General features: G+C 39.1%; 1 protein-coding gene across 1 annotated transcript; it reads right to left on the bottom strand.

The window, feature by feature from the left end:
* Positions 1-4,800: 4,800 nt before the first annotated feature.
* ANKLE1 (ankyrin repeat and LEM domain containing 1) lies at positions 4,801-24,363 on the bottom strand. Its single transcript, XM_063456584.1, has 10 exons — positions 24,281-24,363; positions 23,967-24,020; positions 22,539-22,691; positions 21,495-21,600; positions 19,275-19,383; positions 12,504-15,137; positions 11,652-11,814; positions 11,320-11,479; positions 10,941-11,070; positions 4,801-5,749 (listed from the first exon to the last, which is right to left on the bottom strand). The coding sequence occupies exons 1-10, from the start codon at positions 24,361-24,363 to the stop codon at positions 5,577-5,579; spliced, it is 3,765 nt and encodes a 1,254-aa protein (XP_063312654.1). The 3' UTR covers positions 4,801-5,576.
* Between the last annotated feature and the right edge of the window lie 661 nt (positions 24,364-25,024).

Genomic DNA, 25,024 nt, shown 5'->3' with positions numbered 1-25,024 from the left:
TATATGATTCAGGGACAATGGTTGATGGTCAACCTGAAGTGCAGGCACATCCTCTGTACACAATTAGGAAGACAGAGTGGGAACATTGGATTTATTGCTTCCCCCTCTGTCTGGAATTACCTGGACCTGATGTCTTCTGTTAATTAGCATTTGATATTTTAATAACATTATGTGTTGTCTAGTGTAACTGTAATTGATTTACTTGTTTTAAATTATTTGAGATTTACCTGTTTTAATTGATTTAATTTTCCACTTGGCCCCTCATGTCCCTGATTGGTCACTGTTTGTGTGTTATTTGGAAAACTGCTATATAGTCTGTCTGTGAACTGGAATAAAGTGTGTTTGTGATTTACCAAGAAGGAGCTTGTGTGTCTCTTGAAGCAATCCAGGTATATTGCGATTTGTTGTTTACTCTGACCAAAGTATCAAATGATCTACTCGCTGCAAAATCTTGTGGTCACTACTCTATCCCAATTCTCCTTGACCTTTCTGCGGCTTTTGACACTGTTGATCATCAACAGCTTCTTCTCATCCTCTGCAATATCGGTCTACAAGATATTGCTCTCTCCTGGTGCTCCTCCTACCTCCTGTCCCAGTGTTATTTCAGTGTTTCTTTCTCTGGCTCTGCTTCTTCTCCCCAACGCCTCTCTGTTGGTGTCCCCCAAGGTTCAGTCCTTGATCTATACTGCCTCCCTTGGTTAACTGATCAGCTCCTTTGGCTTCCAAGATCACTTCTATGCAGATGACACGGAAATCTATCTGTCCTCTCCTGATCTATCCCCTTCCCTCTTGACTAGTGTCTCTGCCTCAAATCCTGCCGCTTCGATTTTAAAAACATTGCACACATCCGACCCTACTTAAAGCCAGATGCGACTAAGGTGCTAGTCTATCCACTGTTCTTTCTCACCTTGCCTACTGTAATCTGCTTCTCAGTGGTCCTACGTGCTCCCAACTTGCGCCGTTAGTCCATAATGAATGCAAGGCTCATCTTCCGGTCTGCCAGCACCTCCCATGCATCCCCCTTCTGTCAGTCCCTACATTGGCTTCCTGTAAGATATAGGGCTCAATTTAAAATTCTGGTTCTGGTTTTCAAATCTCTACATAATGCTGCTCCCCCCTATCTATCCTCCCTAATACACACGTATGTCCCATCTAGGTCCTTACGCTCTGCTGAAGACTTACGTCTTTCTTCTGTCCGTACTCCCACCTCTGATGCTCGCCTTCAAGACTTCTCAAGGGCCGCACCGTTCCTCTGGAACTCACTTCCCTCTTCTGTTAGATGCTCACCCAGTCTCCACAACCACAAAAAAATGATTAAAAACCCACTTCTTCATAAAAGCTTATCAATTAAACTGTTAATAGCTCCCAACTGATTTCTTTCTTGCAACTGTCATTAGTCTAATACTATCCTTACCTTTTGTGTCGTTTTACCCCACTCCCTCTAGCATGTAAGCTCATTGAGCAGGGCCCCCAACTCCTCTGTTCCTTTGTGTCCAACTTGCCTGGTTACAACTACATGTTTGTTCGTCCACCCACTGTAAAGCGCTGCAGAATTTGTTGGCACTTTATAAATAATAACAATCATAATTTATAGAAGATTGCCAGTGGACTAGATAGAACACCCTACATGAACCGGAGCTCTCAGTGCAGTAAATCCTGCAGTGCCAGTGGATGCACGACTCACAGTACCAGGTCTTATTGCTTAGTAAAGCGGTTAACTGTGTGGGTTAGCTAAAGAAACCCACGGAAGATAACGTGACTGAACTGCTAAACCTTCAGTACCAGACACACCAAGGCTGTATTGTCACAATGACCTGCGCCAAAATGGAATGCTTGCTCTTATTGTTGTATAAACCATGCGGATTTTGGAAAACACAAGTTCTAGGAAATTGAAAAGGCAGCTTTGGACATCTGGTTCATCATTTCTGCAAACCAAACTCAACAGCTTTAGTTTCCTTTTGTGTCTAAAAGCCATCAGGTCTATTACTGGAATTCCAAAGTAATCTATGTCTATAGTAAAAAAAAAAAAAAAAAAACATCTTTGCTGAAGTGAAACTAATGTCACGGAAATAAGATAACAGTTCAGAGTCCGCTCACAGTGTTAAAGCAGCAAGATATGGATAGCCTCCTCATTGCCACTGCAGCTGTCAATATGATTAATCTGCAATAGAAATAGTGAGACAGGAGTAACTGACATGTTTAGATTTCTAATAAATGTTACAGCTATCACATGTATGTACAATTAGACTCTGTACTGTATGGTTTATTTATTGTACCTATGTATAGCAACCCTGGCTGTATGTGTATCCCCATACTGTGCCCAGCTTTGTGTATTTTTTTGAGTATCTGTGTATATTGTATATGTATTGGTGTTCTAGCTGTATCAAACCTAGCTCTGACCATTTCATGGGTATCTCTTTATTGTATGCAGTCTAATATTGGAGGACTACCATTAGAGACTGCGTCCATGAAGTTAATCGGACGCAGCCCACCAGTTCAGAAGATGATGGTAACAGTGTAGAGGTATAGAATCAACTTTTGAAGGTTGGGGTTTAGCACCCCATCATTGTAAAACTTCACCAGCTGTCACGGAGCAGAAAATCATCCACAGATATTGAAATAGATGTGTTTAAGCTACTAGCTTAGAACCCAGAGGATGACGTCCCTGGTTATTAATAAATAGAATACTTTAGCAGTGTGAGATGTATATTTACACCTGGCAATCATACTTTATGCACTGAGAGGAAGTGATATGACAATCTCTCTTTGCAAGTGCGCTGGAGTTGAAAAGGAGACATCCAAGCATTCAAATGAAGAGATCACATATCTGGGATGTGGTTCCATTAAGGGAGATACTTACATTGGAAGAAACTGTCACCACAGAGTAAGATGCTCTGCCAGGCACCTTACCAGAGTACTGGATGTATTGATGGTGGCCTTGATTGCATTTAGGGTTTAATGAATTTGTAATGTATTCTTAACATAAAAGTAGAGAATTTTGAAACAGGATGGTTTTAAGAGGCAAAAGAGATAAACGTCAAAAATAATGCAGAGGCAACACACATGCAGGTTAGGGAATTATCGCACATTGATTTGAAAGGTTAGTGAAAAGGCATGGTTTATGCTTTCCAAGAAGTTCTGTTAGAGAATGAGTTTCAGTGATAGCAGTTCATCCATTTAGAGATAAAGAAGAGGCAGCTGGTGATATAATACAGGAGGAAAGCAGAAAGATCATGGAGTAAATTAAGATCTAGGTTTCATCAGCCTACAATGAGCAAAAAATCCAAAACAAGTTTCTAGATTTCCAAAAAAAAAAGTAATGTAGATGGGGTAATAAAAAATAAAGTAACCAAAATAGATGCTTGCAGTAACTTAAATGAAAGTGGAAACAGACAGGAGGAGAGAGAAAGCTGAATTTTTTTAGTAACAATATTACAAAGGGTGAGACAGATGCACTTACCCGATTCCAGTCGATGTCACCGCGCTCGCATTGCCTCAAAGCTTTCCTATATGGGTTTTCTAGATGCAAGCGTGACTAGGTCCAAAATCATTTCACGGACTCAAACTCTGTGAAATTAAAGAAAGCGCCCCTAGTGGATGTCTGGTAGACAGCCACAGCAGGCAGTCTTAACACTGCAATTTACATTGCAGGGTTAAAGAAACAGGAACCCTGCACAATGAGATGAAGTGGTCTGGGCGCATATAAAGAATCTTTAAGGGATCACTATAGAGTCAGGAACAAACATGTATTCGTGACCCTATAGTGTTTAACCCACCATTTAGGTGGTTGCCACCCCTATAAAAGTTTAAAACTCACCTTATTTCCAGGGCCGCGCGGGTCTGCCGGTGGTGGATCCGCCTCCTTTGTGACATGAAAATGGCCGACTTTTTAGCCAATCCAATGCTTTCATATAAGGAATGAATGCCTTTTGGCCAATCAGGACCTCCTCTATGAGGAAAATTCAGCGTCTCCATGCAGAGCCTGGAGACGCTGAACGTCAATGCTGCTTACTGTGCAGCGCTGAGCCAGGAAGCCCCTCCAGTGGCCATCTCAGGAGTGGCCACTTGGAGGTGTCCCTAGGGGGCAATGTAAACACTGCCTTTTCTCTGTAAAGGCAGTGTTTACATGAAAATGCCTGAAGGGAGCTGTTATACTCACAAGAACAACTACATTAAGCTGTAGTTGCTCTGGTGACTATAGCTTCCCTTTAATGAGAAAATTTATAGAGAGTAGGGACTATTTTGGAGCTTTATATATCAGTAATTAAATTAACACTTTTTTTCAAAAATGAAAGAATATATAGTCACACATACTTTGGAGATTACTATAGTATAAAAAATAAAAATAGATTTAGGGAAACTATGCATAACTGACAATATAAAGGAAAACAAAGCAAATTTCTTGCAGATCCTGTCACGGTTAGAATCTCACCCCCAAATTGGTCTTAGTGTCTTACATTTCAGATTATTTTCTATCTTTTGACAGAAAGGATGGGGGGTATCACTTTATTATACAACCATATCACATTTCATAAACTGCCAATATTTTAGTATTCACACATAAAAACAGATTAACAATAGAATTATTCTACAAAAAAATAATCTATTTTAACACATTAACCCCTTAAGGACACATGACATGTGTGACATGTCATGATTCAATTTTATTCCATAAGTTTGGTCCTTAAGGGGTTAATCCTCAGACAAATTGTTCTTTTTTTAAACATTTTTAAACAATTAACTTTGAAATATTTTTATAAATATTGGTAAAAAAACAAACAAACATCCATGTTTCTTTGAAACGTGGTACGGAGTTTAAAAAAAATTGTTTGGGTTCAGCAGAACTCAAATTCTGTTGGAATTAACCCCAGTTTGTAACATTTATGCGATAAAATGGGATTTATAGTAAGTGACTGGTACAAGGATCAGTCTTACAAAAAATATCAAATGTCTAGTAAACATTTATAGCAGTGGCTCTTGATCCTGAGTCAGGACTCCAAAAGGGTGTACAAGCAATTTCATTAGGTCCATTCCGTTTAGTATAGAGTCATTTCATATTCATCAGGTCCTAGGTAAAGTGTCAGTAGATTGTTTGTTGAAGCCGAATTGAATTTGCCATTGCCTCGGACTCAAGGACATGTTTAATAAAGCATTATTGCAAATTTCAAGTTACTATAATTAAAGAATTAGTCAGTGAGCAAATATCACAATAAAGACTTGTACATAAAGCTAATGCCATCAAACACGGTCAATTCATTTGGAGCAGAACAAATTGATTGAAATACTTGATCAAGCATGGATCAGTCACTGCTCTTTTGGACATTTTCATGTATGAAAATTATTGCTAGTAAACTCTGCATATGTAATATTGTAAGTCAGAATCATACTACACACCTGCATAATTAACAATACTTACACCTGTGATGCAGGTAATGAGGTAATGTAGACAATGTCTAAGTGCAAGGCTTCTTCAAAGGGAAAAAAAGAAGTACCTATATACCGGTAATTACAATGTTGTGATGACCTAACAATAAATTACTGTATACTCCTTCCAGCAATCAGCTTTCCTTTTGCAGTTACTTTCCTGAGTGTATATCTGGGGGACGCAGCTGACGTTCACCCTCAGCCAGGAAGATTTGTAGTGCTCTGTACAGCATGTGTACCCCGAGATTCCTTCGGCGAGCAGGTTTCCAGTTCTGTAACTGCCCATAATATACTCCTTTCTTCTGATTGGTTAGCATCTTTAAACCTGTATAGGACCACAAAGGCAACAGAGAAATTCTAAAAACAAAAACACAGCTCAACATCCCAAGAAATATTTATATTAAATGAAAAAAAAAAAAGGGTTAAGAAAATAATTATTTCTAAATATAAAGAAAAAAAAACAGCGTATTTAAATCTGGAAGATGCAGTCAAACTATTTCCTAATTCACTGGTGATTAAATGGACACTGAGTACACAACCTTTTGGAGGAGGAACCTTTCTTGTGTAAAATGCCTTATTAAGCACTATGGAGAAGGTCTCCCTTCATTTGCCCTCCAGATCCCTCGATAGTAATAAGAGCTGCGGACAAAGGCGGGGGGATTGTACTGATGGACTATAAATACTATGCTGATGAATTAAAAGAACAACTAAATGATACCAACACCTATCGAAAATTGGATGGAGATCCTACTAAAAAGATACAAGATACTCTATCCATGGGCTTGAGATCAGGCTTCATTAATATGGAATTATACCAATTTCTGAATCAGCAACACCCACGCAGCCCTATAATCTACAGTATACTAAAGATCCATTAAGACCCAAATAGAACACCAGGACGCCCCATAGTGCCTGCCATTCATGGGGTAATTGAACCATTAGCAATATGGCTTGATGCACTTTTTAAGGCATCAGTTGAAGCCTTGGAAACGTGCATAAAGGACACACCAACGCTACTGCATGAATTAGCCAAAATAACATTCCAGGAGAACAAGCCTATTTTGATTACTATGGACGTAAAGAGCCTTTACACCGTTATCCCCCATATACAGGGGGTGGAAGCGATGAGAAGGGTGTTAACCCAATCAACAGTGTACAAGGGTCCCCCTGTTGAATTTGTGCTGGAAGTTTTAACACTAGCTCTAGAACACAACTCTTTTCGTTTCGAAAGAGAGTGGTTTCTACAAGTAGCAGGCACGTCCATGGGGGCGGCTATAGCCCCCATGTATGCAAACGCATATATGTATACTTATGAAAAAGACAACATAATGTCCACATATGCCCACCTCATACAAGGTTATCGTTTCATCGACGATCTGCTTATTGTTTGGATAGGAACATTGGATGAAGCACACAACATGGTTGAACAACTGAACCAATCTCCAATCAGACTGACGGCTAACATCAGTACTCACACAGTTCAATACTTAGATGTTGAATTATCCATAGGAGAAAGCAACATAGAATACAGCCTCTATTCCAAAGACACGGATCGTAATACCTTGCTTCATGCGCAGAGTGCACACCCGGAAGCCCTGATAAAATCTTTACCTAAAGCACAATATCTTAGAGTGATGAGGAACAATTCCAACAGTATAAAGAAGGAAATACAATTAAGGGAAATGACGAAAAAATTCTTGAATCGAGGATATCGTAACCAAACCCTCTGTAAGGCACTGGAAGAAGCTAAAGCACCAGTTGCAGAGAAGGACAGTGCTCCCCTTCAAAGATTGGTTCTTCCAATGATATACCACAGCTCTTCCACTCAGATATCATCTGCTATTCGCAAAAACTGGAGGATATTGTCAACAGATGACACGCTTCCCAAAGTGTTTCATGAAAAGCCACTAATCTGTCATAAGAGAAATAAAAATCTGAAAGATTTATTAGTACACACAGATCCTCTGAGAAGCTATGCCGAAGAAAATAAGACACAGAACCGTGGATCAGTACGGTGCTTGGGATGTGTGACATGCGGGCATATGACTCCATCTAAGAGCTTTTCCCACCCTCATACAACCAAGAAATATCTTATTCATCATACCATCACGTGCAGAACCACACAAGTAATTTATAAACTTACATGTCCATGTGGATTGGTTTATGTTGGGAAAACTTAAAACGGCCCTATGCGAAACGATCAGAGGACACCGTTCAAGCATCAGGCTAGCCTACAGGGACGGGGTGTCTAATAAACCGGTGGTGAAACATTTTTTACAGTATAAGCACCCACTTTCCTCTTTGAAGTTTTTGGGAATAGATCATGTGCCAGTTTCCAGAAGAGCTGGTGACAGAGGCAAAGCTTTACTTAACCGTGAAACCTACTGGATCATCAAATTAAATACAGTGTCTCCAAAGGGACCATCTCGTTCCACTCTTTCCTATGATTTTAGTTTTAACATGTACATATGTACATATGTATATTATAGTGTAGTATAGTTAGTTCGTATTTTGTAACTATAGCATTAAATTTGCACAGTCACTGACACTTTATGTTAATATTAGAGTAATTCACATTGAGTCCATATTGAGCTAAATATGAAAATATGCTTATTCCCCATAGCCGCATTAGTATATTCATAAGCCAAAGAAGGTTAGCAGTAATTAAGTGATTTTTGGGTCTTACCTTGGCCCCAGCCCTCTTAAACTGGCACATACGGCTAGCTGTCCACTTTTTTGGACCCTAGGAGGTTAATGTTAGCATAGCTTATGCAAAGTAGGCATTACCCATAATAGTAAGCCTTTATGAAGTGAATATTTTTTGTTGTCAAACACCAGGCTATAGATGTTATTACAAGCTCCTATATGTATATTCATAATCTGTTTTGATTGTTTAGGTAATCAGCAGAATACTCTATATAATGCTATAATTAGTAGAATACCCTTTTATACACAAAGGCACTTTATTTCTAAACTTGCACATTATGAGCACGGTTTCACTTTAAATTAGTGAAAGCACCTCATTTAGACCTCTGTTAAATAGCGGTTATTGGCTTAGCACCCGCCACACAAGGGACATTTAAAGCGTGAGTACAAGAGCATTTTTTCATATATACCGTATTTATTCGAGTATAACGCGCAAAATTTTGTACCGATTTTTAATCGAAAATTAGGGGTGCGCGTTATACACGTTATACTCAAATAAATACGGTATATATATATATATATATATATATATATATATATATATATATATACACACACACACACACATATATACATACATACACACACACACATACTAAAATAAATATTACGGAGGGCATTGTAGGAAGGTGGGAGGAAGGGAGAGAGAAGCAATCTTCCACTTGCAGGTGCTCTGGAGTTCTGGGCTGCCAATGTCACGTGTACTGAGGGTGCAACTAGCCACCCCAGCATACACTTAAAAACATGTCAGTATTGGCAGTGTTTTAATAAAAAACACTGGACATACTGACTCCTACCACCATGACCACTTCAAATCACTAAAGTGGTCATGGTGGTTGGAATAATACTTTAAGCTTAGTCGACAGGTTTTGGTGAACTTTTCCTTATTCAAACCGGTTCAAATTTTTAAATAGCTGTTAAAGAAAAAAAAAAAAAATGAAAAACATGTGCAGCTTAAGCTGACCCCCTTAGCCACGCCATTTTCATACAATCAGTTTTTTTATTTTACTAAAGTCACAATTCAAAGTGAATTTCGAATTTAAGGCCAGAGTAGCTGAACTGAAAGCATAGCTGACTGTTTCCATTTTGGCTATTTTGCCAAAATATTTCCATTTTGGCTATTTTGACCTTAAAGGGTTAATCCAGCCTCAATTTCTGCTTCTTGAAGTCGTCATGGATCAACGGGTCTGCGCGTGCAGCATTTAAGCCTGAAACACTGCCCATACAGAGCTAATTGCACTTTTGTGCCAGTGGTTAGTTAATCCCCTGAAACATGTGAATTAGGCAGCCTAGAACTCCAGATGCCTAGATTATGTCTGTCTTTAGCGCGCACTGTGCTCCTGACAGACATTATCAGCTTCTACTTTAGCAAGCCATGCTGAGAGAGCGCCTGCAAGAGAGAGTCTAGATTTCCCCTCCCTCTCTCCATTGCTGCGCTCTCTTCCTGCATCAATCCAATTACATTTTTTTTGTTTTCTTTTTTTAATAAATTCCCTCCCTCGTCCACACCCCATTCCCCTCCAAGCTCAGATCACAAGCATGTGCTCTGAGCTGGTGAGTATAGTCCAATGAAATGTTTCCCTAGGAGAAGAATTTGACTGCACCACATATGGGGAAAAAGCAGTGATGCCAAATGGGACTTGGAAACCAATAAGTTAATGCTTATTGTGCAGGTTTATAAGGGGTTGGGAACCAAGTACTAATGCCCAAAAGGGCATTCTAATTACATTTTCACTGTATTGTAGAACCCTTAAATGTGGTCTCTTAATAGATAAGCAGCTCAGCCACTGAGTAGTTTGAGCTTAGCTTAGTGTGAGAATAGGCTGCAGAGGAGGAAGAGGACAGCCAGGAAAAATCATGGCGGAAATTACTGCAACATGTATGTCCATCGGTATATCGGTCATTTTTATTTTACAATACTTTGTTTAACATCTCCTGTGAGTCAGTTCCAGTGAACAAAGAAACCTTTAGTTTTTAAGCTCTTAGCAAAGGATGCAGTCTGCCTCCTTGAAGGATTTTCTATCCTACCGATATCTGAATTTAGTATTCAGTGAATACATTTATCCCTGTGTGCATTTAGGATCAGAGCCCGGTTTACTTTAAAGAGTTAACCTGGGTGCAGTCCAAATTGTAAGCTGTACCTCTTCTCTGTATTAAACATGAAGGAGGCATGGCCTCCTAAGCAATGGTCCAATCCAATGCTCCTTAAATGTTTAAAGGTAAATAATAATTTAAAATACTGGGTGCCTAAAATCCATGCAACAATCCCTTTTGGAGGGGGGACCCGACCTGTGTACAATGCCCTATTGGGCACTATGGAAAAGGACCCCATATGTTTGCCTCCAGTCTGCATAATAAAGATTTTTACTCACCTGGAAAACAGCGCCAGGTTAAGATAGATAGATAGATAGATAGATAGATATATCTCTTAACCTGGCGCTGTTTTCCAGGTGAGTAAAAATCTTTATTTTGCAGACTGGAGGCAAACATATGGGGTCCTTGTCTATAGTGCCCAATAGGGCATTGTACACAGGTCGGGTCCCCCCTCCAAAAGGGATTGTTGCATGGATTTTAGGCACCCTAAAATGATAATGAAAATAGAGTGAATGAACCTTCCCCACATTAACTGGGTTAAATACACATGTGCAGGTAAGAGTAAAGCAATCAGTTCCAGATACAGCGATCCTTTAATTTGATCCACTTATTAATATAGAAGAAAAGAGGTTAGATTATCCAATCTAACAAGATTTGAAAAAATAAATTAATTACTTTTTTTTTTTTTTTTTTTTTTAACAAAAATAAAATCTTACCAATGGCATCTACCATGCAGGCCTCTCGTGTGTATGCCTCTACAGGGATGGTGTTCTGGAAGCAGTGTAAAGATATCACACCTTGACCACTTTTCCAGATGTCCAAAATGTGTTGCACCTTGGCACACATCTGTAAATATGTACGAGTATTATTACTGACCTGTCATTCATTACTATAGAAATATATTACTTTCTTGTATTGTTATTTACATCATTACTATTGGAGTATAGTGAAAGAGACAAACAAAGCACTAGTTACAAAGAGGAAGAGAGATAGAAGATGAATTGTATCCCAGTCTGAAGCTTCTCTAAACAATATGGTTTACATACATTTCAGAATGGACACCTAGAAACAAATCTGAATTTCACTGGAACGTACCTGTTTGTTCCTGCCCTTGTAATGAGTTAAAGCTTCGTAGAGGTGAGAGTAGGGACGTGACCTTTTTCCTTTGCCCACGTAAAACACAGAACTTACAAAAGTGCGGAAGCATTCATTCTGGGACACATTTTGGCAGCGGGACGGAAGGTTGCGTGTCACTCTTCGAGAAAATATACAAAACTACCATCACAACAGAATAACGGAGGTGCTTTTTTAGGTCATGGACTGTTAATATGTATTTAACTATGGCTAACTACACATTTCCTTACTACAATCTTTTAATATTTAGAAAAATATATAAAATGTGAATTAAAATAAGTCTTTAATCTTACCTAGGATCCAGCAGCAAATAGTTGAAGCTCGATTTCAGGACCCCCTCTCTCCATTTCCGGGTCTTATCTGGCTGATCAAACTCCAAGGCAAGTGTTGCTTCATCGCAGTTGCAGTCTGGAATATTGAAAGTTCGAAGGACAAGAGAGAGCTCAGGGCTGTATCCTGTATTTAAAAGCAAAAAAAAACACCTTATAAGATTATATTTACGCTAATGTTACAATTTTTGTATGGCAATAAAAGCTAGACTAATTGTTTTTTCCGATTTGTGAAACCGCTAAAGGAGAACAACCTTAAGTGAACAAAAACTTAAACATATCATGATCATAAATATTTTGCCAATTAACTTACAAGCGGTCTTATTTGAATAATAATGGCAAGGATATACCCGTCAGTCAGTCTGACTTATAGAAACACTAACTTTACAAATAAATCATTTTAAAGCCTGATGTATTCCTTAGTATGCCTAAATTATGGGCTAGTTTTTTTAAAATGTATTTATTTTTTTAAACAAAGTTGAAAAACAAGCAATTACTTACTTGTAGTCTATGATCTCTGTCCAAACAAATGCTTCTCAGTATTGAGTACTTACAGCTCATGCATAGAAATCACCACAATTTGACAATCCAATGTATCTCTATGAGATGCACTGAATTCATTGCTCTCTGTGAGATGAAAAGTTAGCTACATTTGGCATTATCTTGTCATTATTCTGCAATGTTTTACATTGCATGACATAAGGGGCAGAATCTAGGTACCAAAATCACTACAATAATATGCAGTGGCTTTGGTGCTTAGAGTGTTCCTCTAAAAAAAATAAGGTACCGGGGTAAGTTTAAAATTTACCATCATACCTGTGGATCCACTGGAGCCTTTGCTTTGCTGTTCCTTTAAACATTTGTCTAAAAGCTTGATATACATTTTCCGGTTTTGGCTTGTCACTGGTCCAAGGCGATCTTCTCCAGCTTCCAAAAGTCTTCTTGTAAGCTCACTGTTGGAGAGCCTATAAAGCTCCACTGCCACCCTGTTAGTGGGTATCTTGCTTACTGCTTGCCTATTGCTTTTATAGTCCGTCCAATCATAAAGTATAGTATCATCTGAGTTCTCAGTTGTGTTGTTAGAGGACGTGTCTGTACATGGTATATGCCTCTCTATGAGGGTGTGCCCCTTATCACCGTCTTCGTATAAATATTCCACTGATTCGAACTTACTTTCATTTACTGGCCGGCCGCCTGGTGATAAAGGCACAGTTCGGGCATTACAGTCAATGACAGTACTTAGCTGGCATTCGTTTATTCCTTCCTTAGTAATACAGGATAACCTACTGAAACTGTATCGTGGTTCATTAAATTTACGCACAGAGTTCACTGCTAGATCTTCCAACAGTGTGCTATGTACCAAAGAGCCACTGTACTCTGTTCCAGGAAAAAGTTGTCCACAATGAGTGGATGGGAGTGGATTAACTGTGCTACCTTGGTCAACATCTCCACTGCTTTCCTCTTCACCATCTTCAGTTAACCATGTATTTCCAGTATGTTCTATCACAGGGATTCTTGTGGAATCACGGACATGTGGATCAGATTTCACTGGTTCCGAATCAGTTGAAGACAAATCATCTGTTAAAAAGTCACTGATATTTACAGTAACATCAGGATTCCTAAATGCATTGACAAAGGTTTGCCTTTGAACTGTGGAGTCTGCCAATTGAACATCTGGTACTTTTAATTCACATGTACCCACGTTTTCCATTTGTTGGGAAACTATATTAACTGGAATATTTTTTTTTGTGAACGTATCCAAATTTGAAGGAGGAGATTGCGCTCTACTACCAGGGCTTCTGACTCTCCTTCCCCGTTGGGGCATTTCAACAGTTTCGTGAAAAAGGGAAGAATTACTGTGGTGAGAATTGGATGAATTAAAATTGCTTTTTTTATAGTTGTTATACAAGCTAGGTCCTTTCACTTCATCTTTCATTGACGTGGATGGAAAAGACTTTGTGGATATCATCATTTTCCTTAGCTCTGCACTCAGTTCCTCATCCTTTTTTTCTTTTACAACATGTGTGTCTGGCTCCACTGCTAAAGTTTTTGGGATAGCAGAGTCAATAGTTCTTGTTTGTGACCTGGTCGAAAACATCATTGCTTTAAGTTGGTCATTAATAATCCTTCTTTCATCACCTTGAGGGTTTTCTTGGTGATTAACTGGAAGAGTATCGGAGGTAGATACATCTGACATTTCGGCATGGTCTTGCAAAGCTGGTGTATTGTGCTGTGAAAGGTTTGATGCACAGGCTTTGGTTAACAGCATTAAGTGTCTTAATTGATTTTTCAGATCTTGGTGGCCACTTTTAGGGCAGGCATCATCACTTCTCACTATTAAAAAGGTTGAAGACTGGTCATTGCACAGCACCTCTGTGTCTCTCAGAGACCTCTCATTCAGCTGAATTTGGCTTTTACTTGGCATAGCATCACGTTTAGGGCTTGCATCATCACTACCGCTAACTACTAATAAAGTGGAAGATTGACCATTAAGAACCATCTCTTTAGCTTCTTGAGACTGTTCAGCTAGCAGAGTTTGGTTTTTACATAAAACATTCTGTGTAGGACTTCCTCCATTTGTGTGATTGTTGAACGTTTGTGAACAAGAAATCACGTTGCTCCTATTGTCCAAGCTACTTTTTGGCAAAGATGCAGTCATTTGTAGCACTGACAGTTGTGGATTGCAAGACTTTGTTCCCGAAGAGGACCGAGCATCTATGCCAACGTAGTTTTCCTCACAGATAGAATAATGGTCACTCTGACAGCTATTATACTTGCTACTAGAGTCTGCATCCTGGTCTCCTATGTAGTCACCCCCATTTTGACCTGGAATAACCAAGGTCTCTTCCAGATCATTATCCTTTGTAGTTTCTTTGCTATATGCAAATATGTGATCTGGAGATGTGACATCCATTCCTGTCATTTTCCATGAGATTGTGTTATCATTAATTTTGCTACTAGACGGTCTGTCCACAATAACATCTCTTTTACGGTTCAATTTACTTTTAACAGACAATTCCATCTGGGCTTTCTTTTTAGTATAATCATCTCTTTTTGCATACTGCATTTGGTTATCCCTGAAAATCTGTCCATTAACTGATGTATCCGGTTGTGGCTCTGTATCAAACTGTGCTACACTTCTCAGAGCACAATCAGATGACTTTTTTCTTGGCTTAAAATATGGAAGAACTTTGTGACTATTGTCAATTTGGTTTCTCTCATTAGCCAGCTCAGGAGTCGCTTTGTTTTTAAAATCACCATCTGCATCCAAGCCTGGAAGATCCACCTGACTTCGGATTATTGCATTATCCAGACCTTTTGTAAAAAGTGTTAAAGGGGACATCCTGGTACTGTTTAAAGGAGAACTGTCATAGGAAGACTCAAGGAGAAGAGATATGTTGCTTATCTGAGTGATGCCATCAGACACAGATAAGTTGTCCTTACGATATCCTAGCGTGGGACAAGATAGAAGAAATAATTATAGCCTATAAAAAAAACAAATTAGAGTGTGCAGTAAATTAAATAAGCAATTTATAAATCTTAAAAACGGTTTAACAAAACTGCACAAATAAGACGTGATCCACTGATTATTTTAGGAAAGCAGCAAATGAAAGGGTTCTTCAAAGTAACAACAGAAAATGCAAATATAGAACAGCCTAGAGAAGATGTGTATTCAGAAACTAGACCGCTTCAAAAAATATATAAGATTTTAATAAAAGTTATATATGAATTTAAACATAATTAAAATATTACTACTGCTACTAATAATAATCAATAATTCATGGAGAAATACATTAGCAATAATTAATTTCCTATTTTGAGGCACAAATCAAAATTGCTTCAAGTAGTGTTCTTGTCCCCTTAATTGACAAAAGGTTTAGCGTGATAATTTATTGCAGCCTAATGTTACTATGTCTACGGTACAACAAAAGTCTGTTTTAAACGTCAAAGTTCTGATAAGGACTGGTATACATTATGTATCTACTGTGCATTGGTAGATATTTTGATGGGGAATTAATGCCAGGACTTTTTTTTTTCTTGTTTATAAAAATCAACTGTATGGCAATTTAAATTTTTTTTTTTTTTTTTTAAATAGTGTTTGCAGATGACCTAAAACTCTGTAAAGGAATACAATGTGAGCAATATATTACTTTGCTGAAGAGGGATTTAGATAGACTTGGGGACTGGACACTCAAAAGGCAGATGAAATTTAATGGAGAAAAATGCAAAGTTATGCACTTCGGCATCAAGAGTGCACAAGCAACTTATACCCTTAATGGAAGCAAATTAGAGATAATCACACACGAGAAGGACTTGGGAATTGCTATAGACCACAAACTATGCAACAATGTGCAATGTCAATCAGCAGTGGCTAAGACCAGTAAGGTATTGCCATGCATGAAGAAGGGCATTCATTCTCAGGATAAGAATATAATTTTGCCTCTTTATGAATCACGGGTAAGACCTCATCTGTTCTAAAGAAGGATATTATGGCACTAGAAAGAGTGCAGAGGAGGACTACACAATTAATAAAAGGAATGCAACATTTTAGCTGTGAAGCGAGGTTAACAAATGTAAACCTCTTTAGTTTAGAAAAAACGTCGCCTCAGAGGGGATATCTTAACATTATACAAATATATTTGTGGCTAATACAAACCATTGTGTGGAAATCTATTCACAAACAGGACTTTACATGGGACACAAGGTCATGCTTTTAGACTGGAAGAAAGAAGATTTAGTCTAAAGCAAAGGAAATGTTATTTTTTACCATAAGAACAATAATGATATGGAATTATCTGCCTGAAGAAGTGGTTTTATCTGAGTCCGTACATATGTTTAAACAGCAACTAGATGCAAAAACAGAATATTCAAGGATATAATTTTTCAATCTAGGGTAAATGCTTGATTAATCTGACTGCCATTCTGGGGTCAAGAAGGAATTTTCTTCCTAGTTTGTTGTAAAATTGGAAGTGCTTCAAACTGGGGTTTTTGCCTTCTTTTGGATCAACAGCAAAAAACAAATGAGGAAGGCGGAACTTGATGGACACATTTTTTCAGCCTATGTAACTAACTATGTAAACGTAAAGAAATAAACATGGAATGTTCCTGCTGATAAATCCACTTTAGTTTGCCACAATGCATAAATGTGGAAAATTGTTTTTATTATACACACACAGTTTTGCCAGCGCTTGAATTAAAATAGTAGGTCTGTCCCCCTGTTACACCTCTTCATCAAAACTTTACATAGGGCCATGGGATTGGAGATTTCTGATTTCCCTTGATCTTATTCCTACGTATCTCAGCCACACTTCATCTCCTTCTCTTGCCCCGCCTCTCACTAAAATTCTCAATCTCTACCTCTCCTCTGGCATATTTCCATCATCCTTCAAACATGAAACTGTAACCCTGATTCTAAAAAAGCCCAAACTTGACCCTAACTCCCCATCCAACTACCCCATCTTGCTACTGCCTTTTGCATCCAAGATCCTTGAAAAACTTGTGTACTTGTGTATGTGAGACTGACAGACTTCCTAAGTCCAACTCTCTGCTCGACTCACTTCAATCTGGTTTCCTGGCTCAGTCCTTTGTGGAAACAGCTCTGACCAAAGTATCCAACGATCTACTTGCTTCAAAAAGATCATGGTCACTATTCTATCCTAATGCTCCTTGACCTTTCCGCTGCTTTTGACACTGTTGATCATCAACAGCTTCTTCTCATCCTATGTAATCTCAGTCTATGAAATATTGCTCTCTCCTGGTGCTCTTGCTACCTCTCCCAGCACTCTTTTAGTGTTTCTTTCTCTGGCGATGCCTCTTTCTCTCTCCCCCCTCCCCCTCCCCCCTCCAACGCCTCTCTGTTAGTGTCCCCCATGGTTCAGGCCGTGGTCTCCTACTGTTCTCGATCTATACTGCCTCCCTTGGTAAAACTCATCAGCTCCTTTGGCTTCCAAGATCACTTCTATGCAGATGACATGCAAATCTATCTGTCCTCTCCTGATCTCTCCTCGCAGCACTTGACTAGAGTCTCTGACTGCCTCTTTGCTATTTTGAACAGGATGGCTGCCCACTTCCTTAAGCCCAACTTGTCCAAAACAGAACTTCTGGTCTTTCCTCCTTCAGGTGTTGCTACTCCTATTTCTGTCTCCCTCCACATTAATGGTGCTATCATCAGTTCCACCACACAGGCTCCCTGTGTAGGTGTTCTATTTGACTCCAACCTCTCCTTCACCTCTCATGTCCAGTCGGTCCCCAATCTTGACACTTCCATCTCAAAAACATTGCACGCATCCGCCCCTACTGAACGCCAGATGCAGCTATGGTGCTGGTCCATTCCACTGTCCTCTCTCACCTTGACTACTGCAATCCGCTTCTCAGTGGTCTTACGTGCTCCCAACGTGCCCCATTACAGTCTATAATGAATGTGGCGGAGAGGCTCGTTTTTCTGTCCGCCCGCACCTCCCACGCCTCACCCCTGTCAGTCCCTGCATTCGCTTCCCGTAAGATATAGGGCTCAATTTAAAATTCTGGTTCTTGCTTTCAAATCTCTACATAATGCTGCTCCCACCTATCTATCCTCCCTAATACACAAGTATGTCCCGTCTAGGCCCTTATGCTCTGCCCAAGACCTACGTCTATCCTCTGTTCGTACTCCCACCTCTGATGCTCGCCTTCAAGACTTCTCTAGGGCTGCATCATACCCTCCCCTTTTCCGATAGACGCTCACCCAGTCTCCACTTCTTCCAAAAAATAAAAATCATCAAAAACTAACTTTTTCACAAAAGTATATCAATTAAACTGTAAATGGGTCCCAACTGATTCCTCTCTTGCAACTGTCCTTTAAAAAAAACAAAAATAAAACCAACACACTAAGTCTTCAGTGAATACTATTCTACTTCCCTAATACTATCCTTACCTTTTGTGTCACTTTACCCCACTCATGTAAGCTCATTAAGAATGGCCCCTTAACCCCTCTGGTTCCTGGGTGTCAAACTTGTCTGGTACAATTACATGTTTGTTAGTCCATCCATTGTAAAGCGCTACAGAATGTGTTGAAGCTATACAAATAATACAAAAATATTTCGCCTCTCTGCCAAATCTCTGAATGAAAGGCCTTTGCTTTGGATTTTCATTTTCGTAGGCTTAATCTTCATCAACACTGTGGTCTGGACACAGATAGAAGATGTTTGAAGCAGAGTCCTTTCATTTGGTGCCACATTATTCAGGATTCCCTGGTTCTGGATTACTATAATTACCTACTCTATGCAAACACCTCAAGGAATAGGAAAAAGAGAGCTCAGTCGTTGAGCCAGCCACCTCTCACTACATTAACAGCACCCTTCATGGAGGTGGTTAGAGAATAGTGTGAGCAACGCACTGACTCACCCTTGGTTACATGCGGGTTTCTGAAACCCCATCACAGAACGGGTTTGACCCACAAAAATGCAATCAATTATTTTGTTCCCTTTCATTCTCTAGTTTGAAACTGTCCTAATCAGTCATACTCTTGTGGTTTCTATTGTATTCTATATCCAACAAAACTAACATTAATAGTAGACACAAATCAGGAAACACAGTTGAACAACTTACCGGGATTCTGTTCTGAACAATCTGTGCTCCTCTCCATATATTCTAGAATAGTCACAACACACCTGCGATTCTCTTCCATCAATGCCAGGTCCGAAGCACTGTTTCCATCCTAGGCAAGGGGGAAAAATAAATAAAAAATGTCTAAAAGTACTGTCCAAATTATCGATTATATTTTTTTCCAACATGTATAATGGCATAAATACAAATGGTTTAGAGTGAAAATCTAGTTCCAAAATAGAAATTTTAAAAATATTTTCAAATATACACACCCTAGGTGGACAAATCTACTCATTTTTGAGCTCTGGCATTTCGGTAACATCCATTGCATAAAATCAAGCACACCACCATGAAATCTCCATAGACAAACACTGACAGAACAATGGGTCATAATGAAAAGCTCAATGGGTCTAGGATGAAACAAGTCAGTTTGTGTAATGTATGCCATATCACATCGTCCTCAGTCAACTGTAAGTGCTATTATTGCAAAGTGAGGTGTCTAGAGACAATTACAGCGTAGCCATGAAATGGCAGACAATACTCCCTCAGAGAGAGCCAACTGCTGAGACACATAGTACATAAAACTCATCAACCATCTGTTGCATCACTCACTACAGCATTCCAAGCTGCCTCTGTAAGAGACATCAGCCAAGAAATCTACTTAAAGCTTCTTCAATAAATATTTCCATGGTCAAGCAATAGTACACAAGGTAAGTAAAAAAATAAATAAAAAAATAAATTTTACACAATTTTAGGCAGGGGGACCTACCTAGAAATGCCCTAAAGGATAATATAGGTTAAAAAAAAACAACTCATGTAACCCTTTGAGGAAGAGGTTCCAGGTCCAAGATAGCCTACTACATAGGCCGTATCATCAGTAGATAGCAGATATGGCTCACATTATGAAATCTTACCTGTGGCTATAAAAAGCAGGACTATAAGACACTAAAAAGCTCTAAGGTACTAAACCTAGCTGCACAGAAACAGCCAATCAGCACCAGACAGAAAGAAGCGGAGGTCTATCACGTTCATAGTGTGTTTGATTATCTGATATTTCACTCTGTTTTACATCCTTTCTGACCTGTGTCACCCTTGACCCAGCTTTGTATGCATCTTACCTGATCTCTGGCTCATCTCTGACCTCTCTTATCATTTGCTCCTCATTATATACATTAAGCCTGGCCATTCTAATTACCAGTTATAAATTACTGCATTCTCTGTCAAATCAAAAGAGGGTTCATACACTGTGTGGTAGGGTATATACCATGGCAGGTGACTGTCTAGCAAGGGCTCTTCAGTAACCACATTAAATTCTTTGGGGGTTTTTCCCCACTATTTTCCTGTTGGCTAACAGCACTGTAATTTGGTGACAGTTACATTTACCGGGCAATCATTGATCCAGTACTTCTACTACACTCAGAATCCTCATAAGTAAGCAAGTTTGGATAAAGTTTGTTTAGAATGTGTCCCCTCCTAGATTATATGCTTAGGTTAAGGTTACACAAATTTGTATAATTAATCTTCATTGTATAAACAAATATACATTCTTGTATTATGCAGTAACATTTTAGTTCTAATATGTGCGAATGAGTGCCATCTAGTGGAAGCAATAATCAAGCCTAGCAGTTTATATTAAAAGGACCACTCTAGGCACCCAGACCACTTCAGCTTAATGAGGTGGTCTGGGTGCCAGGTCCCTCTAGGATTAACCCTTTTTTTTTTATAAACATAGCAGTTTCAGAGAAACTGCTATGTTTATACTGAGGGTTAATCCAGCCTCCAAAACCTCTAGTGGCTGTCTCATTGACAGCCGCTAGAGGCGCTTGCGTGCTTCTCACTGTGCAAATCACAGTGAGAGCACGCAAGCATCCATAGGAAAGCATTGTAAATGCTTTCCTATGCGACCGGCTGAATGCGAGCGCGGCTCCTGCCGCGCATGCGCAGCCGATGACGTCGCAAGGAAGAAGGAGAGAAGGAGGAAAGCTCGCCGCCCGGCGCTGGAGAAAGAGGTAAGTTTAACCCTTTCCTCCCCCCAGAGCCCGGCGGGAGTGGGTCCCTGAGGGTGGGGGCACCCTCAGGGCACTCTAGTGCCAGGAAAACGAGTATGTTTTCCTGGCACTAGAGTGGTCCTTTAAAAGTGTACAAAAATGGTGAATCTATGAGAAAAATAAATTGCAAAGGCACAAACTGTTTCATCTGGAATAGTTTGACAGAATAACAGACCTGATCCAGCAAAGTAGGGTCCCCACCTTTCCGGAGCAAGGCGAGTAGAGCCTTACAACAGCCCCAGGATGCAGCTACATGTACAGGAGTCAACTCCTCTATGGATCTGAAACCAAGAGATAAGAGCATCAACAACAAAGGAAGATGTATTTATCGGTATGCGAGAAAGTTCTTATAGAAATTCTACTTGAAAATTGGCACACTCTAGCCCCCCAAAAATGTGTTAAGCTTTCTCTTTTTTTTTTCCTAACATAAAATAATAATTGATTAGGAAAAGATGAGCTTCTAAAAGCAAACACATTTGATGTTTTGCTGATAAATTAATTTTCTTTCTTGGTGGTGATAGTACATAAACCAAAACAGAAGGAAACAAAACCAGATCTGGTAAAGTCAATGTCTTTCTATATTGTTCCTCCTTGAAATGTCACCCAGTTCTAAGTCTAAGTAAAGTCCAAAAAGGAGAAAGCTCGTATAATACATACTGTGAGAAGCCCACGCACAAGAGGTAGAATATGTAATAGGAACCAGGGAGACCAGAGCAGAATAGCTTTTTGTTCAGAGTTCGAAGAGATCTTCTAAGAATCCATCTGAATTTGTTGGTGGTACATTGTAGCGTTGGTGTGAGAGACTACTGTTCATCAATTTTCACAGTAAGCATTTTACCTTAGCATATAATAAATTGCATATATACAGTTATGCTATTGTCAGCTGCTTCATGTCTTCTCCCTCTATTTTCTTTTTAAAAACTGGTGGATTTAAAGGGACACTCAATATATTCATTGTCTGCTTCTTACAAGGTACTTTGCAGAGGTATAACATGTTCGATAGAAGTTAGAGGATCACCTATCAATCTAGCTATTTAAGACAAATGTAGATGTCTTCAGAGTTTAAACAGTTCTACCTTCCTCTAAAAATGTGAAACAGAGTTCCTATTTGGATATTTTGTCTCCTCGTGTTGCATTGGCCAAGACTTCCCACGTTATAACTCAAGGACTCTACCATCATCTGAAAGAATAGGGAAAAAAAAAATAGAAGGAAGCATACCGGACATTGGGATCACCTCCATCTTGCAGTATCAATGCCAGACATCGAAGGGCACTCTCACTCTCCCTCCCTGAGGCAAGGTGAATGGCAGCAACACCATTGGGCAAAACCAAGTTTGGATCAGCACCACGTTGCAAGAGAGCTTTTACCTCTCTAGAGAAAAACAAAAATGTCATTCTATTTTACATTAATGCAATAAGAGATGAGCAGAATTGAAACTAGGAGCAACTAATTGTGTGTTCATGTTCTTCTCATATTCCAGTTTAATTATTGCAAAACTATTTCTCATTGGTCGCTTTCAAACCTTTCCCACACTACAGTTTATTAGGAATGAATTTATTTTCTGTCACTAAATAAAGGCCTCAATGTTCCCATAAATTACATTCATTCTCTAATTCGCAAGTACTGCTCAGTCACTTCACCTGTCCTTTGTTTACACGGACATCTTCAGCTCTCACTCCAAATACTTCTTGTGGGCAGTACTATTCCTACATGCCCTACCCTCATCTTCTCCAATAATTCCACACAAAATAAATAAATAAGTGTTTAAAGGGACACTAGTCACCAGAACAACTACAGCTTAATGTAGTTCTGGTGAGTATAGTAATTTCCTGCTGGCTTTTAATGTAAGCACTGCCTTTTCAGAGAAAAGTGTTTACATTGCTCCTTACGGACATCTCCAGTGGTAGTCACTCAGACGGCCACTAGAGATGCTTATTGGGTCAATGCTGCACGGTATGCAGCATGGACATTCAGCATCTCCAAACTCTGCATTGAGATGCTGAATGCTCCCCATATAGATGCATTGATTCAATGCATATCTATGAAGAGATGCTGATTGGCACAGCGTGGCTATTTTCCATGCATGCTCAATCATATCCCAATCCCTACAGTTCGCTGTAGTGGTTATGGTGATTCTAGTGGTCTTGTAATACCTAAACCTATAAGAGGAGTAATTTCTATCTTCAATTGTCCAAAAAAGACCATAGCTGATTAAATCCTATTTAGCATGCATCCCACTTTAACAAATTCTGCAGAACTCTGTCATGTCTAAACAGGTACCATTACACATTCAGCACCAATCTGTCAAAATGTTAAAATCAAGAAACTTCGAAATGAAAAATAACTGATATCTAGCTTTTTAAAAGCGGGACACATTTATGTTGGACTTCGAAAACAATGCAAAAAATTACATTTATTTTGACAGGTATTCTCACTACATAATATTTACAGGCTCACCCTTTTATATACACTCTCTACATTAATACACAACGTGCAATTCCCAATACAGCTTCCTGTCTTGATCCTTTCACTCCAGTTTGACAGCCCCAGGCGTTGGGACCTGTTTTGTTATTATAACAAACAAAAAATAAATAAATTAAAGTTGTTATATACTTGGCTTATAATACGAATATACTGATAACTCACTGAGCGTCCTCATTATCCACCGCCTCGCAGAGCTTCCGAGCCAGAGTCTCCATCCTGATACAGAAACATCCACAGTGATTAGGGACAAATAAAAACAGACTTAGAACCCAGATTGGAATGTCGAGAGAATGAAGGGCTGTATGGAATGGATTCTGCTGAGCTTCACGCGATCCATAGTAAACAAGGCATTATGAACATTCTTCACAACAAACTCCACAGGAAACTGACAGCCATGTTTCAGGTAGACAAAAGCAAACAAGCTAGCGATTCAAACATCCCTCCTATAGCCCGGTCCAACCCTCTCAGCTGCTCACCGCCCAATGCATGCCTCCTCCAGAATAGAGGGGGCTGTTACTCTGTGTAGCCCGACCTCTTTTCCGGTAACTCCTTCAGACATGTGTACCTCCTAGTATACGCCTTCACTCCAAACAGGCAGCCATGGCTTTTAAAAAAAAAAAAAAAAAAAAAGGAGCCACCAAACTCCATTTTGCCTGCAGTGCAGTTTATTAGTGGATATAATTCAAGGTAGCATTCACTAATTAGCAACTAGAAGTGATTTGAAATCTGCAATGTGAAAAGTAAGGGGGAAATAGCTGGACGGGAAAAATTATCCAACTAAGCTACACAGGGAACAGGGTTATTTACTAAAGTAAGACATGTCAGAATTATAAAGAGAATTTGAAGTGAATTTAAACGTTTAGAACAAAATAGCTGAAGTGGAAGCAGTTAGATTAGAGGATTTTTTTATTTTTTTTCACCCATTCAGTATTTTGGCCATAAATTTGTTTTTCTCGCCATTCTAAAGATACCATTATTTTCATCATATCACATAATTTACTATAAAAAAATTATAAAATATGATGAAGAAATGGAAAAAAACACTAACTTTGACCCCCAAAATCTGTTACGCATCTACAACCGCCAAAAGACACCCGTGCTAAATAGTTTCTAAACTTTGTCCTGAGTTTAGAAATACCCAATGTTAACATGTTCTTATCTTTTTTTGGAAAGTTATAGGGCTGTAAGTACAAGTAGCACTTTGCTATTTCCAAATCATT

The sequence above is a fragment of the Pelobates fuscus genome, chromosome 5 (genome assembly GCF_036172605.1).
Source record: "Pelobates fuscus isolate aPelFus1 chromosome 5, aPelFus1.pri, whole genome shotgun sequence".
In the NCBI taxonomy this organism is placed as follows: domain Eukaryota; kingdom Metazoa; phylum Chordata; class Amphibia; order Anura; family Pelobatidae; genus Pelobates; species Pelobates fuscus.
This window is presented reverse-complemented; position numbering and strand designations above follow the sequence as displayed.

Excerpts from the sequence above, each read along its gene's own strand:
- ANKLE1 (XM_063456584.1), bottom strand. The coding sequence starts at position 24,363 with ATGTCTGAAGGAGTTACCGGAAAAGAGGTCGGGCTACACAGAGTAACA. Across the intron at positions 24,021-24,280 it reads GAGGAGGCATGCATTGGGCG|GATGGAGACTCTGGCTCGGA; the intron begins GTGAGCAGCTGA and ends TTTCTGTATCAG. Across the intron at positions 19,384-21,494 it reads ACCCTACTTTGCTGGATCAG|GATGGAAACAGTGCTTCGGA; the intron begins GTCTGTTATTCT and ends CCCCTTGCCTAG.